Source organism: Hyperolius riggenbachi, chromosome 3 (assembly GCF_040937935.1).
Source record: "Hyperolius riggenbachi isolate aHypRig1 chromosome 3, aHypRig1.pri, whole genome shotgun sequence".
Classification (NCBI taxonomy): domain Eukaryota; kingdom Metazoa; phylum Chordata; class Amphibia; order Anura; family Hyperoliidae; genus Hyperolius; species Hyperolius riggenbachi.
The window spans coordinates 146,345,454-146,361,578 of record NC_090648.1 but is presented as its reverse complement, the minus strand read 5'-3'; the positions used below and the strand labels follow the sequence as shown (position 1 = coordinate 146,361,578).

The following is a 16,125-nucleotide window of genomic DNA, read 5'->3' as shown; positions in this document are numbered from 1 at the left end:
GAATCTACCACTCTGAACAATCACAAATAACCATTTTGGGCAATTAAAACCTAAGCTGTGTACCTAGCCTTTCTGACACAGTGAGCGAGTCCAATCTGCCAGGAGTAAGGCACAGTAATACACAAGATAACTGGTCCGAGGTTAAGTCAGGTATTGCTGCATAAAACTAGCAGTCTTGTTATTCAGCACCCCGCTATAAGGGCTCATTCACACTGAAGGCATTTTCGGCCTTTTTTCAAGCGTACGCGATTTTTAAAATCGGCCACAAAACGCTTGTCAAATGAATCTCTGTGAGAAGGTTAATTTCAGCACGGTTCGTGCGGTGTGCGTTCAGCAAAGAGGTACCTGTACAATTTTTGGAGCGCTTTTTGGCTATAATGGAAGGTATAGGAAGAGCGCTACACGCTCACAAAACCACTTTATATTGCGATTGTGAATAAATACATTGTATTTATTATTTTCTGGGTCAAAGAGTTCACTTCCTGACTTGCATGCAGTGGAGCGCCGGGAGAGGAAAAAACAGCGCGCAAAAAAAACGCAAAACACTTGTGTTTTCATTTTAGGTGTGAATGAGGCCTAAGGGCCCTTTTCCACTAGCAATCGCAATCACAAATCACAAACGCCAGTGATTGCGATTGCGATTTTTCATTAATTCTGTTATGCGATTGCGATTTGCGATTTTCATTTGCGTTGTATTATCATTGTAAAAATCGCTCCAGCAAGCGATTGCGATTTGCGATTAGCGATTTCCAAATCGAATCACTGTAGTGGAAAATACTTCTCATGCTTTCTATGATAAAGTAACAACCCTAGCGATTTAAAAATCACTAGCGATTTGCGATTCAGCAATCACAATCGCTCTAGTGGAAAAGGGCCCTAAAGGTCTATGGCTTGTCTATGCTCTGACAACGTGAGAAGTATTGCCACACATTTATATTGTTGTTGTTTTTATGTTAACAATGCTGGTCTCGACATTTCTGTCACGCTGCTTCATTTTATAAAGTATAAAACCTCAGTATGGTATTGGTAAACTCAATCTAAAAAAGTGAGTTGCAAGAGGAAAGATGGCCATACACTTAAAGGGAACCAGAGACAAAGCACCCTTGTGTATTTTATCATATATATCAGTAAGAACATTAGAGAAAACACTTACCATGCTCTTTGTTTCATCCTCACTGCTAAAAGTGTCTGTTATCAGCTGTGATAAGAATCCCGGACTGAGCATTCAGTCTGGCTTTGCAGGGAATAATTATAGCTGAGTCATTATAGCAGAGCCACAAGGGGGCAGGCTTGGGCTTGAAAAGACACCAAAGAAGACAGACTCAGCTATAATCTTTCCGTAGCAAAGCTAGACTGAGTGCTCAGTCGGGGATTCTTATCAGAGGTGAGAACAAACAGATGAAACAGAGAACAATGAAACAAAAAGCAGATTAGGTGTTTACTGTCATGTTCCCACTGATTTATAAGGTAAAATACAAGAGGGTGCTTCATCTCTGGTTCTCTTTAAGGCTCATACACACATTAGACCATAGTCTTTTGAAAATGAAAGATCACAGACCAATTTTACCCCCTTCCATGTAGTATGAGAGCCATACCTACACAGTCTATTCTATGGAGCTGAACTCCCCATCAGACAGAAATCTTTGCAAGATGCTGCACACAAAGATGCTGTAGACATTCAAAAGATCAGTATCTGCAAAAGATCTGTTCCTGCCAAAGATCTGTTCCTGCAAAATGCATTCATAGTCTATGATATCTGCAGATCATCATACACACCTTGTTTAACAGACATTCATCTGTAGATCAGATCCACCAGGATGGATTTTCAGATCTGCAGATGATAGTCTAATCTGCAGATGAATATCCGTTCATAGCCGGCCTTTGACCTGAGCGACCCGAGCGGTCTCTCAGGGTGCTGGCTTCCAAGGGGGCACCTAGAGCTGGCTATCTAACGGAGGGAGGGCACCTACTCCTGGCTACCTATACTGACGCCTGGCTACCTATGGGGGGAGACCTAGACCCGACTTCCTATACTGGGGGCACCGAAGCTTGGCTACCTATATTGGGGGGGGGGGAGCCTAACTGTCCCACTGATTGTTTTTATTAATATTCCTGAAAGTTTGTAGCCTTCATTTTTAAATGTATTCAGGATAATGCACTCTTTCCATCCATTTTGAGGTTATTAGTATTTTTCTATTATACATATGTGATGTGTCACGGTGATCTCAGCAATTGGTGTGATGTATTGGTGTGATGTGTCATGACTTCAAAAAGGTTGGGAACCACTGTCCTAGGAGGTAGCTCAGGAGAAAAGGTGACTTGCATATAGGCCTGTGTGTGTGCGCGTGCACGCTTGTGAAGAGGATGAAAGGAGGGGGGCACCAAAATCAGGTTTTGCTCAGGGCGCTGTTAAACCTAGGGCCGGCCCTTTGTCCGTTAAACAAGGTGTGTATGATGATCTGCAGATCTCATAGACTATGAATGCAATTTGCAGGAACGGATCTTTGGCAGGAACAGATCTTTTGCAGATATTGATCTTTGTTGTCTGTGCACATCTGTGTGTGCAGCATCTTGCAAAGATTTTTTTCTGATGGGGAGTTCAGCTCCATAGAATAGACTGTGTAGGTATGGCTCTCATACTACATGGAAGGGGGTAAAATTGGTCTGTGATCTTTCATTTTCAAAAGACTATGGTCTGACGTGTGTATGTGGCCTTATCAATGTTTCCCTTCGATATCCAGCAGATACGATCACCCTGATTGTATCTGTTGGCCCCATTGATCAGGAGTGGCGGCTAATCCACGGCCCATAGCGTAAAGGTGGGTACACTGTACACACATCAGATAAAAGTATTTGGAAAATGAAAGATCACAGACCAATTTTACCCCCTTCCATGTAGTATGAGAGCCATACTCTACACAGTCTATTCTATGGAGCTAAACACCCCATCAAATAAAAATCTTTGCAAGATGCTGTATACAAAGATGCTGTACACATTCAACAGATCAGTATCTGCAAAAGATCAGTTCCTGCAAAAGATCCGTTCCTGCAAAATGCATTCTTAGGCCTGGTGCACACCAAAAACCGCTAGCAGATCCGCAAAATGCTAGCAGATTTTGAAACGCTTTTTCTTATTTTTCTGCAGCGTTTCAGCTAGCGTTTTGCGGTTTTGTGTAGCGTTTTTGGTGTAGTAGATTTCATGTATTGTTACAGTAAAGCTGTTACTGAACAGCTACTGTAACAAAAAACGCCTGGCAAACCGCTCTGAAGTGCCGTTTTTCAGAGCGGTTTGCGTTTTTCCTATACTTAACATTGAGGCAGAAACGCATCCGCAATCCAAAATCTGCTGCAGCCCGGGAGTATGCGTTTCTGCAAAACGCCACCCGCTCTGGTGTGCACCACCCCATTGAAATGCATTACCCTAGCAGATCCGCACCCGCAAGCAGATCGCAAACCGCAGCGGAAACGCTCCGGTGTGCACTAGGCCTTAGTCTATGATATCTGCAGATCCTCATACACACCTTGTTTAACGGACAATTATCTGCAGATCATCAGATCCACCAGGATGGATCTTCAGATCGGCAGATAATTGTCTGATCTGCAGATGATTGTCCGTTAAGCAAGGTGTGTATGAGATCTGCAGATATCATAGAATATCAATGCATTTTGCAGGAACAGATCTTTTGCAGGAACAGATCTTTTGCAGATACTGATCTGTTGCAGGTGTACAGTACCTTTTGTGTGCAGCATCTTGCAAACATTTTTATCTAATATGGAGTTCAGCTCCATAGAATACACTGTGTAGAGTATGCTCTTATACTACATGGAAGGTGGTAAAATTGGGGGGGGGGGGGGGGGGGCTACTAGTGAAAGTTTCTGTGTGTGTACAGTCTGTCGGCAGTCTGATAAGGCTGGTTTTGTGTCAAAACCATCTATTGAAATCTATTAAAAATCTATGTCTAGTGTGTGGCAGTAATAGATCCCTCTCAGGTCAGGATTAATCAGACAAGGATCTAATCTGCTGGTCAAACCTTGTGGCCATCTGTAATGCTAGATACACACCATACAATTTTCTGGCAGATTTACCTGCCAGATCGATTATTTCCAAAATGTCAGATCTGAATTTCAATCGATTTTTTTCGATTTTCTGTTTTTTGTTTTATCGATCGATTTTCGTTCAGTTCCATGAAAAATGATACAAAAATCAAAAAACGATTTAAAAACGATCGAAAAATCTATTGCAATTCAGATTGGACATGTTAGCAATTATCGATCTGGCAGGTAGATCTGCCAGAAAATTGTATGGTGTGTACCCTTACGTAGCATTAAGGTGGGTAAACAACAGGCAATTTTCCCATTAGATTGACCGATTGATAATTTCCAGCATGCCGATCTGCTTCCGAGCAGAGGAGGGGGACAGTTTGTTAATGATCAACACTATTCAAAGAATACATAGAAGTGATCGTTACCAGCATAGCACGCAGGGGCATAGCAAGAGCCATAGCAGCCACGGAGGGGAGCCAGGTGGTACTTGATGTGTTCACTTTGTCTCTACCCTTTTGTCTCAGTGCTCATAGACTATATACAGTGTACACTGCATGGAAATGGAAATTGCCCAGTCATCTCATATCCATAGGGAAGGGGCATGTGGCATTGCTCAAGAGTGCCTAGGTGTGAACTATTACTATGGTTGAGGGAGGTCCCCTAGTGGCCCCTTCTGGTCCAAGGGCCCCTTGGTTGCTACCTCTGCCTCCCCTATTGCTATGCCACTGTGTATGGCCACCTTAATATGAATTCCTTCAAACAATGAGGCTGTGTGTGGCCATCCTTAGACATCGCAGATAATAAACAGCATTCTATTACAGTAACAGCTTGTGACTGTTCTCATCTATCTGCAGTCTTACAAGCAATACAGACACAGACCAAGCATCTTGTCCTGAGTCAGCAAAGTCCGAGGTACATGGTGGACAGTGTTCTGGTCCAGCCCCGCACATAATAACTCCTTGCATAGCTGCTAGAATCCAGCCCTGGGATGGGGGAACTGAGGATAAAGAGAAGTTAGGATGCCAAGATTGGGAGGTCCTGTCACACCGACAGAGTTGAGGCCTTACATTATTATTTTCAGTCAGTAATGCATTGCTTATCCATCTCATTCTAAAGAAAACAACAAATCTGTTGTGGTCGAGTTCATATTTCATGCTTTCCACCAATGTAATTAATCTTTTCTTTTGGTAGATCTCAGCCCCCACCCACAGCTTTAACAAGCAGCTATTGTGCACAGCCAGCATCTTGGAATTCAGCAGCAGAAATTCATGGTAGATCATGTAGACGTTGTGCCATCCATCTGCCAATCTATGCCTGTGTCCCTCATCAGCATTCCTCCCTTCTTCACCATCCAGCTGCCTCTGTGTGGAAAGAATACACCCAGGTTCCCCGGCTGCCTTTTCCAGTTACTGTCATCTCAATGCTATGGTTTTGCTTACAACCTGTGTTTTTGTTCATGTGAACCCCATCCCCACTGTTAAAAATATATCACGGCTGTCTCATTTGGCAGTGCGACAGTTGGATCCGCCAATCTAACATGTTGCAGCTTGGTTCAGTTGCCAAAACAAAAGAGTGTGACAAAAATGACAATAAGGCCTGGTTCACACATAAATCTGCACATTTCAGATACTGGCCTGTCCTGCCAGTTATACATTAATTTTCTATAGGTTTTACCTGACTGGACAGGAAATGTAACCCTTTTATATGTGAAGTAGAAGCAGTAGAGTGTTGTACTATGTTAGCCATCAGTAAAAGGAGAGGTTTTGAATAATTATTCATATTTTTGAACATTGAAAACTTCCTTGTTTTATGTGTGAACACAGCCATAGAAACCCATACAAAACTGACAGGACTGGATAAGAAATGTACACTTTTTATGTGTGAACACATCAAAAGAAACACATTAAAAAAAACTAATACAAAACTGACAGGACTGGACCAGATCGGAAATGTACACCTTTTATGTGGGAACACATGAATAGAAAAAACTGATACAAAACAGACTGGGCTGGACTGGACTGGAAATGTACAGATTTATGTGTGAACACAGCCATAGAAACACATGCAAAACTGATGCCAACTGTCGAAAAATGACAGGACAGGACTGGACACCTTTTTATGTGTGAATCAAGCCTCAGGCCTGGTTTACACATAATCTGCATACGTCCGGCCCGGTCTAGTGCTGGCTTGTCTTGTCAGTTATGCATCAGTTTTTCATCCATTTCCTATCAGCATTACCTGATTGGACCAGAAATGTACACCCTTTATGTGAAAATTGAACTGAACGATTTCTGTCCGAAATTGCGATTTTGATTTGATTCACAATTTCCTTTAAATCAAGCTTTGTTTCCCCTTGTGCCTCTCTGTCCCCGTCTCTCTTTGTGCACTCTCTGTGCCTCTCTTTGTGTCTCTTTGTGCCTATCTCTCTTTGTGCCCCCTTTGTCTCTCTCTGTGCCCCTTTTGTCTCTCTGTACCCCCTCTGGGTCTCTCTCTGTGCCCACTCTGTGTCTCTCTGTGCCTGATTTGTGTCCCTCTATGCCCACTCTGTGTCTCTCTCTCTGCCCCTTTTCTCTCTCTGTGCCCCCTCTGGGTCTCTCTCTGTGCCCCCTCTGTGTCTCCTCTATGTGCCCCTTTTGTCTCTCTGTGCCCCCTCTGGGTCTCTCTCTGTGCCCACTCTGTGTCTCTCTGTGCCTGATTTGTGTCCCTCTATGCCCACTCTGTGTCTCTCTCTCTGCCCCTTTTCTCTCTCTGTGCCCCCTCTGGGTCTCTCTCTGTGCCCACTCTGTGTCTCTCTATGTGCCCCTTTTGTCTCTCTGTGCCCCTTCTGGTTCTCTCTCTGTGCCCACTCTGTGTCTCTCTGTGCCTGATTTGTGTCCCTCTATGCCCGCTCTGTGTCTCTCTCTGTGCCCCTTTTCTCTCTCTGTGCCCCCTCTGGGTCTCTCTCTGTGCCCACTCTGTGTCTCCTCTATGTGCCCCTTTTGTCTCTCTGTGCCCCCTCTGGGTCTCTCTCTGTGCCCACTCTGTGTCTCTCTGTGCCTGATTTGTGTCCCTCTATGCCCGCTCTGTGTCTCTCTCTGTGCCCCTTTTCTCTCTCTGTGCCCCCTCTGGGTCTCTCTCTGTGCCCACTCTGTGTCTCCTCTATGTGCCCCTTTTCTCTCTCTGTGAGGGGGCTCTGGGTCTCTCTCTGTGCCCACTCTGTGTCTCTCTATGTGCCCCTTTTGTCTCTCTGTGCCCCCTCTGGGTCTCTCTCTGTGCCCACTCTGTGTCTCTCTGTGCCTGATTTGTGTCCCTCTATGCCCACTCTGTGTCTCTCTCTGTGCCCCTTTTGTCTCTCTGTACCCCCTCTGGGTCTCTCTCTGTGCCCACTCTGTGTCTCTCTGTGCCTGATTTGTGTCCCTCTATGCCCACTCTGTGTCTCTGTGCCCCTTTTGTCTCTCTGTGCCCCCTCTGGGTCTCTAGGTAATTACAATGTCTCTTTAAGGTATACAGTGAAGCAGATTTAGCAAAATTAGTACAAGGACAATTGGATGAAATCTGGTGTAAAACAGATGCACAAGTGCTCAGAGCAACTAATCACAAGTAATTAGAGCCCGATATGGCTATCTGCTCGGTTTTGGCACCAGTTCTCCTCAATTTTGCCTTGCACTAGTTTTCATCCGGCGAGGGGTAACTAAGGATCCAGGAATCCCTTAGGCCTCTTTCACACTGGTGCTTTGCATTACCCTGTTTTGCCACAGGGTAACGCTATGCCAATAAAAGGCAATTGAGCATTGCATACCTGGTGCAATGCGATGCGATCTGCCGGAAGTCGCCAATTTGACACATGGGCAACAGCGCATTGTCGGGCAACATGTGCAGTGACGTACGGCGACCATGTAAATCATGATAGTCTATGGTGCCGCAGGTTTTTTAACATTTCCGGTGTTTGCGTTGCAGAGCACATGCACGGCAGCTTATTTTTTCAATTCAAGGTGCAATTCACACACAGGAAGTGAGCGCTAGATAGCCTTACTTCCTGCTTGGCAAGCAGCCAGAAAGGAGATTACCGCACATTGACACGGTAATCCAGGCTATTTTTTAGCATTGTGGTGTGATGCGATCATCGCACCACAGCGCAGCTACACTGTCTGAAATTGGCCTAAACCTTCTGAAAAAAATTTGCCCCCTTATGGCAACCAGGTTTTTTAACACTTTCAGTGTTTACATTGCGACGCACATGCGCGGAAGTGTATTTTTTTTTCAAAACACTTCCGCGCAATTCAAATTTAAGCCACAGGAAGCCAGAGCTAGAAAGCCTCACTTCCTGCTTGGCGTGCAGCCAGACAGGAGATTACCGCACTGTTTTTAAAATAGCGGTGCGGTGGTCACATCACAACGCTGCTACAACTCCAGTGTGAAACCCACCAAAGGATTACTTCACACCGCCTACATAGATGCCACATGGGCCACTCTGGCTAAAATTGCTACTAAATAACTCTTACTAGCTTCTGGAACTGATGACATCTACTTTGTTTTATGCTATTTTCATAATTCTTATCTGATTTTACACTCTGGCTTAAATTTCAGTTACAGTTATCAAGTTAACACTGCTATACGGAGCTTTGACAGAAGTGTTTCTCTACAGCATGCTGCTGCCATCTGTTTAGCAAAATTCCATGGTATAGTCGCATGAGGGGAGGGAAAAGAGAGAAACTCTAAAGCAGGGGTCTCAAACTCGCGGCCCGCGGGCCATTTGCGGCCCTCGATACAATATTTTGTGGCCCTCGCCGGCAAAAGCTTCCTTATAGTTCACTTCAGTGCTCCCAAGTAATCCGCCGCATCCTCGCCGCTAAACGAGGGCTGCAGTGCCCCCAAATCGCCCGGGGGGCAATCTGACGGCATTTCCTGGAAGGGGCAGAGCTTTCAGCTTCAGCTCTGCCCCTCCTGACCTCGTTTTGCGGCGGGAACACGGCGGATTACTTGTAATGGGAGCACTGAAGCGAACTATAAGGTAAAATAGGCAAAATAGTTTGCTTCAGTGTGATTTTGAAATAAAAATCAATGCAAGGGACGGGGGGGTTGGGGGGGGGGGTAGTGGAATGTGGGCGGGAGCTGCTGATTGTGAAATCCTTTATGCGGCCCAGCCTCATCCTGACTTTGCCTCCTGCGGCCCCCAGGTAAATTGAGTTTGAGACCCCTGCTCTAAAGCACAAACGTACTTGGGAAAAAAAAAACCTAAACACTTGCCAAGTCACACCTAGAGACACCCCCTAATCACGCCTCTAAGCACACTGTCACCCTACCTTTATCAAACCTCCAGTCGCATCTTTGTCACACCTACAGCCACACCTTCACCACATCCCCATCATTACTCTAATCACATCTTTATAACACTACAGCTTCCATCTACATCCCACCTTCTGTTACTTCATAACACTTACGGTCACACCTTTCTCATACTTCCAGACACACCATCACCACACCTGTATCACATCTCCAGTCAAACCTTTACCACACCTCCAGTCATACCTTCACCACATCTCTTTCCTTCCTCTAGTCACACCTTTATCACACTGCCACTACCACCTACATCCCACTTCCTGTCACTTCATAACACCTACAATAGTGCTCATATTTATTTTGCATTGACAGTAGCAGCAGTACCTTCTGGCACCATAAACTGTATGTAGCTGTATAGTATCAAAGAAGAGTTGTTGAGACTCGGTGTGTACAATCTGAACCAGGTACAATCTGAACCAGGTTTATGGGTGATAGACAACACCCCTGTGAGCAATGTGCACAGCATTCTCAGTGGATTCCCGGCAGCTCTGTGGGGAGTGCATATGTAGAGTACTACTGTGTAACAAAGTAAACCTGAGACAGATGAAATTAAAGTTTTATACATACATGGGGCTTCCTCCAGCCCCCTTCAGGCTAATCAGTCCCTCACTGTCCTCCTCCGCCACCTGGATCTTCTGCTATGGATCCAGGTACTTGAGCCAGTCGGGCATAGTGCGCATGCACACACTCTGCCACCGGGAGTGTACTACACCAGCGCAGCATTATTGCGCAGGTGCAGAACGCTCCTGGCTGTGGAAGCGGCATGCGGCCGGACTGCACTGACTGGCTGAATTATCGGGACTCATAGCAGAAGATCCAGGAGGCGGAGGAGGACAGCGAGGGACTGATTGACCTGAAGAGGGCTGGAGGAAGCCCCAGGTATGTATAAAACTTTTCTTTTTATCCGTCTCAGGTATCCTTTAATTCATAGTCACCAAACAAATTTCAACAACATATCAAATTATTTGATTTCATGAGCAAAGAGAGTGCATAGATTTGCATAAACCAGCATCAACGCAGAATTATTTCCATTTCATTGACCATCTCTATTAGTGACACTGACACAGCTACACATCAGGCTTTATTCTTACAGCATAGATGTTATTTAGTATATATATATAAAAGATTCCTGTGTACACATCATATATACTGTACAGTCACAATCCGATATGTATATCTGACTTTAAAAATATGGGGACTGCTTTATTGAAGCAGCACAAGTAACTATTTTTTGATTGGTTTATTTCATTTTTGTGGACAAAGCAGTAAGCACAGCTATTACTGTATATATAAATTATTTATGATTATTATCTGAGAAATAGAACATTTTATCATATTTTCTATTTTAATTACAGTTTAAATTCACTAGGAGTCAGAGTCGGTGCATTTTCTCCCGACTCCGACTCCAGGTACCCTAAAATTGCCCCGACACCTCGACTCCGACTCCACAGCCCTGATTTTACTACCTTGGCAATGTCCTTTGTACAAATAGAGATCAAGCCATCTGACATGTCCCACTCTATTGGGTACAAAATACTGTAATCATAAACGTCCCATGTCCTTCCTGGTTACAATCACCTGGCTTTTAACCAAAACCTTCACAGAATCTTGACTAAGCCTAGATTATTTTAATGAGGTAGGAAGTGAGAAGTTCAAGAGAACCCGAGGTGGGTTTGAAGAATATTATCTGCATACAGAGGCTGGATCTGCCTATACAGCCCAGCCTCTGTTGCTATCCCAAACCCCCCTAAGGTCCCTCTGCACTCTGCAATCTCTCATAAATCACAGCCACACTGCTGACAAACAGCTTGTCAGAGCTGGCTGTGTTTATCTCTATAGTGTCAGTCTGCTGCTCCCCCCGCCTCCTGCAGAACTCCAGTCCCCGCCTGCATCCCTTCCCTCCCTGCTGATTGGAGGGAAGGGACGGGGGCAGGGACCGGAGCTATGCAGGAGGCGGGGGAGCAGCTGAGACTGACACTACAGATGTAAACACAGCCTCACAGCACGGCTGTGATTTATGAGGGATTGCAGAGTGCAGGGGGACCTTAGGGGGGTTTGGGATAGCAACAGAGGCTGGGCTGTATAGGCAGATCCAGCCTCTGTATGCAGATAATATTCTTTAAACACACCTCGGGTTCTCTTTCAGGGGCAGATTATTTTCTACTTATGGAATGGGTAATATTGAGGAGTCAGAGATCTCTCCACCACTTAAGAGAATATCAGTAAGTGGCCGGCCAGTGAATAAAACCAACAATGGCCCTGATTCAATTAAAGCACACCTGAACGGGACTCAAAATCATTGACTTTTACTTACCTGGGTCTACCTCCAGCCCACCGTAGTTTGTGATGTTCCTTGGTGTCCTCTGGGTCCCCTCCTTTCTCCTGTTGGCAGTTTCATAAGATCTGCGACTAGAGCTCTAATCACACCTACTACAAATGCGCAGTCCAATCCGCGTGCCCTTCTTGATCGCGTTCCTGTTGATGGGATTGTTCTGTGCATGCAGAATTCTCAAAAGAATTGCCTGCACATGTGCGGCAATTGAGAAGGGCGCAGGAAAGGGATTGCGCATGTGCAGTAGGGGTGACTGAAGTTCCAGTCGCAGATAATATGGAGCTGCTAGCGGGAGAACGGTAAGACCCAGAGGATGACAAGGGACCTAAAGGACTCTGGGGGCTAGAAGAAGCCCCAATTAGTCTTATCAATAAATACCCTTTTCTGCCCCCAGCAAGCACAAAAGTATGCAAATAGGTTATCCCACATTCCCTTAAGTTTTATATTACCATACTTTACTATCTTTTAACTTGCTAGATGCGTAGGAAGTATTTTGTAAATTAGGGCCCCTATCTACTGAACTTTTCTCTTGAGTTTTCTCAAAGGCCAGGAGATATCTTTACACTTTAGTAATAAAATGTCTATTAAAGCAACAGCAAGCAAGAAAATATTTAATGTGAACCTCCGGACTAAAAATCTACTCAGCAGAACTAAAAAGGCTTGGTGTTTCTTTCACAGTTTCACAGTACCAGAACTTTGTTTTTCTTACCAAAGCATCATTTTTAGCTGCATTTTTAGCTAAGCTCCACCCATCAAAGAAAAAAAGCCCAGGCTTTTTTTCCCTGATGCTGTGCAGAGCATGATGGGATTTCCTATGTTGTTATTCACATTGCCTAGCAACTGGGAGAGGTGCTCAGGACACAGTACAGTTGGAACTGTGTCTCATGCTCCCTGTCACCTCCTTTCAACCAAAAAGATGGCTGCCATCATGAAGTCAAACATTTGCTTGTTCTTTTAAAACAGTGTAGGTGAGAGATTATATTACCTAGCTATTTTAATTACATAACTAATGTAACTTAATGACAGTATGTTTGTTTAGGCTGGAGCTCCTCTTTAACGTAATTTTGGTACTACCTTTTTACCTTTCTTTTGGTACATTTACATTTCAAAGTGCTGAAACCTTATTTTGTAGAGGGGATAAAAAATTACCTCCTAAGAGAAAAGTTAATTGAATAAGTTATTGTGCGCAAGGAACAATTTTACTGGTATTCCTGACAGTAAGGTAGCATGTGTTGCGCAGTTAGCACGACCTGCATTACCTGGGTAATGTGCATGTTGCCTAGGTACAGTATTTCTGTAAAGATTTTAATGGAAACAAACTATGTTTAAATGCTCAGGTACGAAAAGTGTTTTAATGCTCATGGACACCACAATCAGCTGCCATTTTTTATTTTTACAGTGGTTTGAAAATGAAACAAGGATTTTGGTTGGTTGCTGCAGGCAGCAAGAACATTTGAATTCATATAAAACACTTTAAAGTACTGATTTCATCTATTGTTTAATGAGAGAGTTTAAAAATTCTGCTTCTTCCTAGAATTACAGAACTACAACCCTCAGCTTTGAAATGAACAGTTAACAATTGAAAAATTACTTTTGAGGTAAATGTGAAAAAAAAATATGTCCCACACAGGTGTGAAAATAAGAAACGTAAACAACAAAAACCTGCAATGCACAAAATGCAGTAGCTCTGGACAACAGATAAAAAGTATATTTTAGTTATTGTCTATCACTATTACTTTGTGTGGTATCATATTGACTACTCAAGTTTAAGTATTTACAGAATGTCATGTACAACTGGACACTGGAAAATAATGTTTTTTTCTTTAACTTTTCCTAACATGTACAGCTTTTATTTCCCCTTTCCTAGCTAATGTGTAGTTTTGTCATGAGTTAGCCATTCTGGATTACCTACAAATGCAGAATCGATTTTTTTCAGCATTTGGGAGTTTGCCTGACCAAAGTGTGTACTGAATTGTTGAACTTTACTCTAACTGGCCCTGTGTAAGCAATTTAGACTGTGGTTAAATACTGCACTTACATTGACATTGTTTTTGAACGCTTGGAAAACAGCACATTGTGGTTTCCCAGCGTTTCTAAGCCTGCTGTCAGTTACTGTGAGTCGGCCACTGTCATACTGCAGCCTGTGTGTAGGGTAAAAGCACACCTGAAGTGACAGAGATATGGAGGATGCCATATTTATTTCCTTTTAAACAATATACGTTGCCTGGCAGTCTTCTGATCCTGATACGTTTCGCCATAGACCCTGAACACTGATGCAGATCAGATATTTCTGACTGAAGTCTAACTGGATTGTTTCAGGTGTGAGATTCAGACACTAATGCAGCCGAAGAGGTCAGCAGGGGTGCCAGGCAACTGGTATTGTTTAAATGGAAATAAATATGGCAGCCGCCATGTTCTGCTCACATCAGGTTCCCTTTAAGGGCAGCTGTTGCAACCTGGATGCTGCATGCAGCACTTTTTTGAGCACACTACAAAAGGAATACGCAGAATTCAATTTGTCTTCACCAGGGCTGTGGAGTCAGAGTTGAGGAGTCAGAGTCAGAGCAATTTTGGGAACCTGGAGTCGGAGGTTTCATAATCTGAGGAGTCTGAGTCTAGGAGTCGGAGCAGTTTTGGGAACCTGGAGTGGGTCATTTCATAAACTGAGGAGTCGGATGATTTTTGTACTGACTCCACAGCCCTGGTCTTCACATTGTGAGGTTAAGAAAGTGACAAAATGCCTGTGGTTAACCAACCTCACAACTATGCATGTAAATGAGGCCTTATTTTGACAGTTAAATTAGTGTACTGGAAACCCATGTAGTGAATGGGCAGAGCCAAGATGCTTGTAAGGATTTCTGCTCTTTGTTTAAGCACCTTTTCATTCACCAGCATTGCAGTAAACACTTTAACAAGCTAAGCATTTTGAACTAAACGCACACACTAATTTTACTTGCTCAAGCTGTCACAGCTGTCACCCTGGGTAGAGCAGTGGATTCTACCAGCTGCAATCCCCATATGATTTCTGTCTGGTCTACAGAATGATCCATACAGGTAGAATGTAAGGGGAATCACCCACCTGTGAGTAGAGAGGTCACTTCTTGCAGATGAGAGCAGAGCAGAATCAGAAGGAGCCACATCAGGAGGTCTGGATTCTGTGTCACTCTGGGAAGCAGCATGTTGCAGAGGTCCAGGACATCAGCTATGTGTGCACCAGCGTGTTATGTGTGGGGAATGCAGTGCAATGGAAGGTGTGTTTCTACGTGTGTGGGATGTTTGTTATCCTTTTGCACGTTACTATTTATACATGTGTGCTTTGTTAGAGCTGTGCTGTGTGTGGAGGTCAGTGGGCAGGATATGTCTCTTGTAGTGCATCCCTCTGTATCCAGCTCTCCCCTCTGCTGACACACTGCATCCAGCATCCGTGAGATTCTGCAACTCTTTTGTCTCTTGTCATCTGTTTCTTGTCTGGGACTGTGAAGTTGGGAGACCCTCCTCCTGCACCCCCAGTCTCTCCTCCTCCTGTTCTGCCCCTTGTCCTTCCCACACTCTCCCTGCTCCTCTTGTCTTTCATCTGTCCCTCTCTACCGCCCCCTTGTCATCAGTCCCCCAATTCCTGCCTCCAGGGATTGCAATAATAATTACTTCTTTCTTTCCATTTTTATTTTATTGTAAATACACCTCTGTTCTGCCATGTGTTTCCTTGAAACACAGCAGTGGTCAGCTCATCTGTGCAGCTATCATAGTCCCTTTTCTTCCAAATCATCGGACCTGTCCGCCTAGATGACAGCAGAGGCTCTACGCTTGCGTGTTGTCGCCATCTAGTGGCCTTTTCGACGAACACAATCTAAGCTCATTTTTTGGCAGAAATTTTTATAACAGCTTCTCTCGCTTCATCAGATCTCTCTGGCAGCTGCATGGCACGCGAGGAGAACTAAAGTCAAATAAACAAAGCACCCCAGCATGCAGCAGTGTCCTAGCAATATAGATCTTATTATATTCTGATTACAGAGGATCGAATAGCTTGTTTGCCAAAAAGAAAAACTGGTAAATGGTAATTTAAAAAAAAATCGGATCAAGAGACCAGTCTCAGGCCTCGATCACATTGTGTTCCGTTTGCGTGTCCGTCCGCGTTGGGCGGGTTTTGTGGCTTTTTTTTGCGGTTCCCGGCGATTGCCTGTGCGCTGTTTTTTGTAAACGCTCTTCGAAGTGTTTTGCCGAGAGATTGCAGGTTATCATTTCCTGGCGTCAGTCAGGAAGTGAACTCTTTGAACCAGAAAACAATAAATACAATGCATTTATTATTGAAAACGCGAATGCAATCGCTGCAAAAATCGATTTTGTGAGCATTTTGCGTTCTTTCCTATACCTTCCATTGAGGCAGAATCGCCTCAAAAATGACCCGCGCACCGCTTTATTGAACAAACAGT

General features: G+C 44.2%; 1 protein-coding gene across 1 annotated transcript in view; it reads right to left on the bottom strand.

Moving 5' to 3' along the window:
- ADAMTS7 (ADAM metallopeptidase with thrombospondin type 1 motif 7) overlaps positions 1–15,190 on the bottom strand; it is a 160,947-nt gene extending 145,757 nt beyond the window's left edge. The window contains exon 1 of the mRNA XM_068275075.1: positions 14,775–15,190. Coding sequence (XP_068131176.1) covers positions 14,775–14,874 — 100 coding nt within the window. The 5' untranslated portion in view covers positions 14,875–15,190. The remainder of the gene's footprint in view (positions 1–14,774) is intronic.
- Positions 15,191–16,125: the final 935 nt, after the last annotated feature.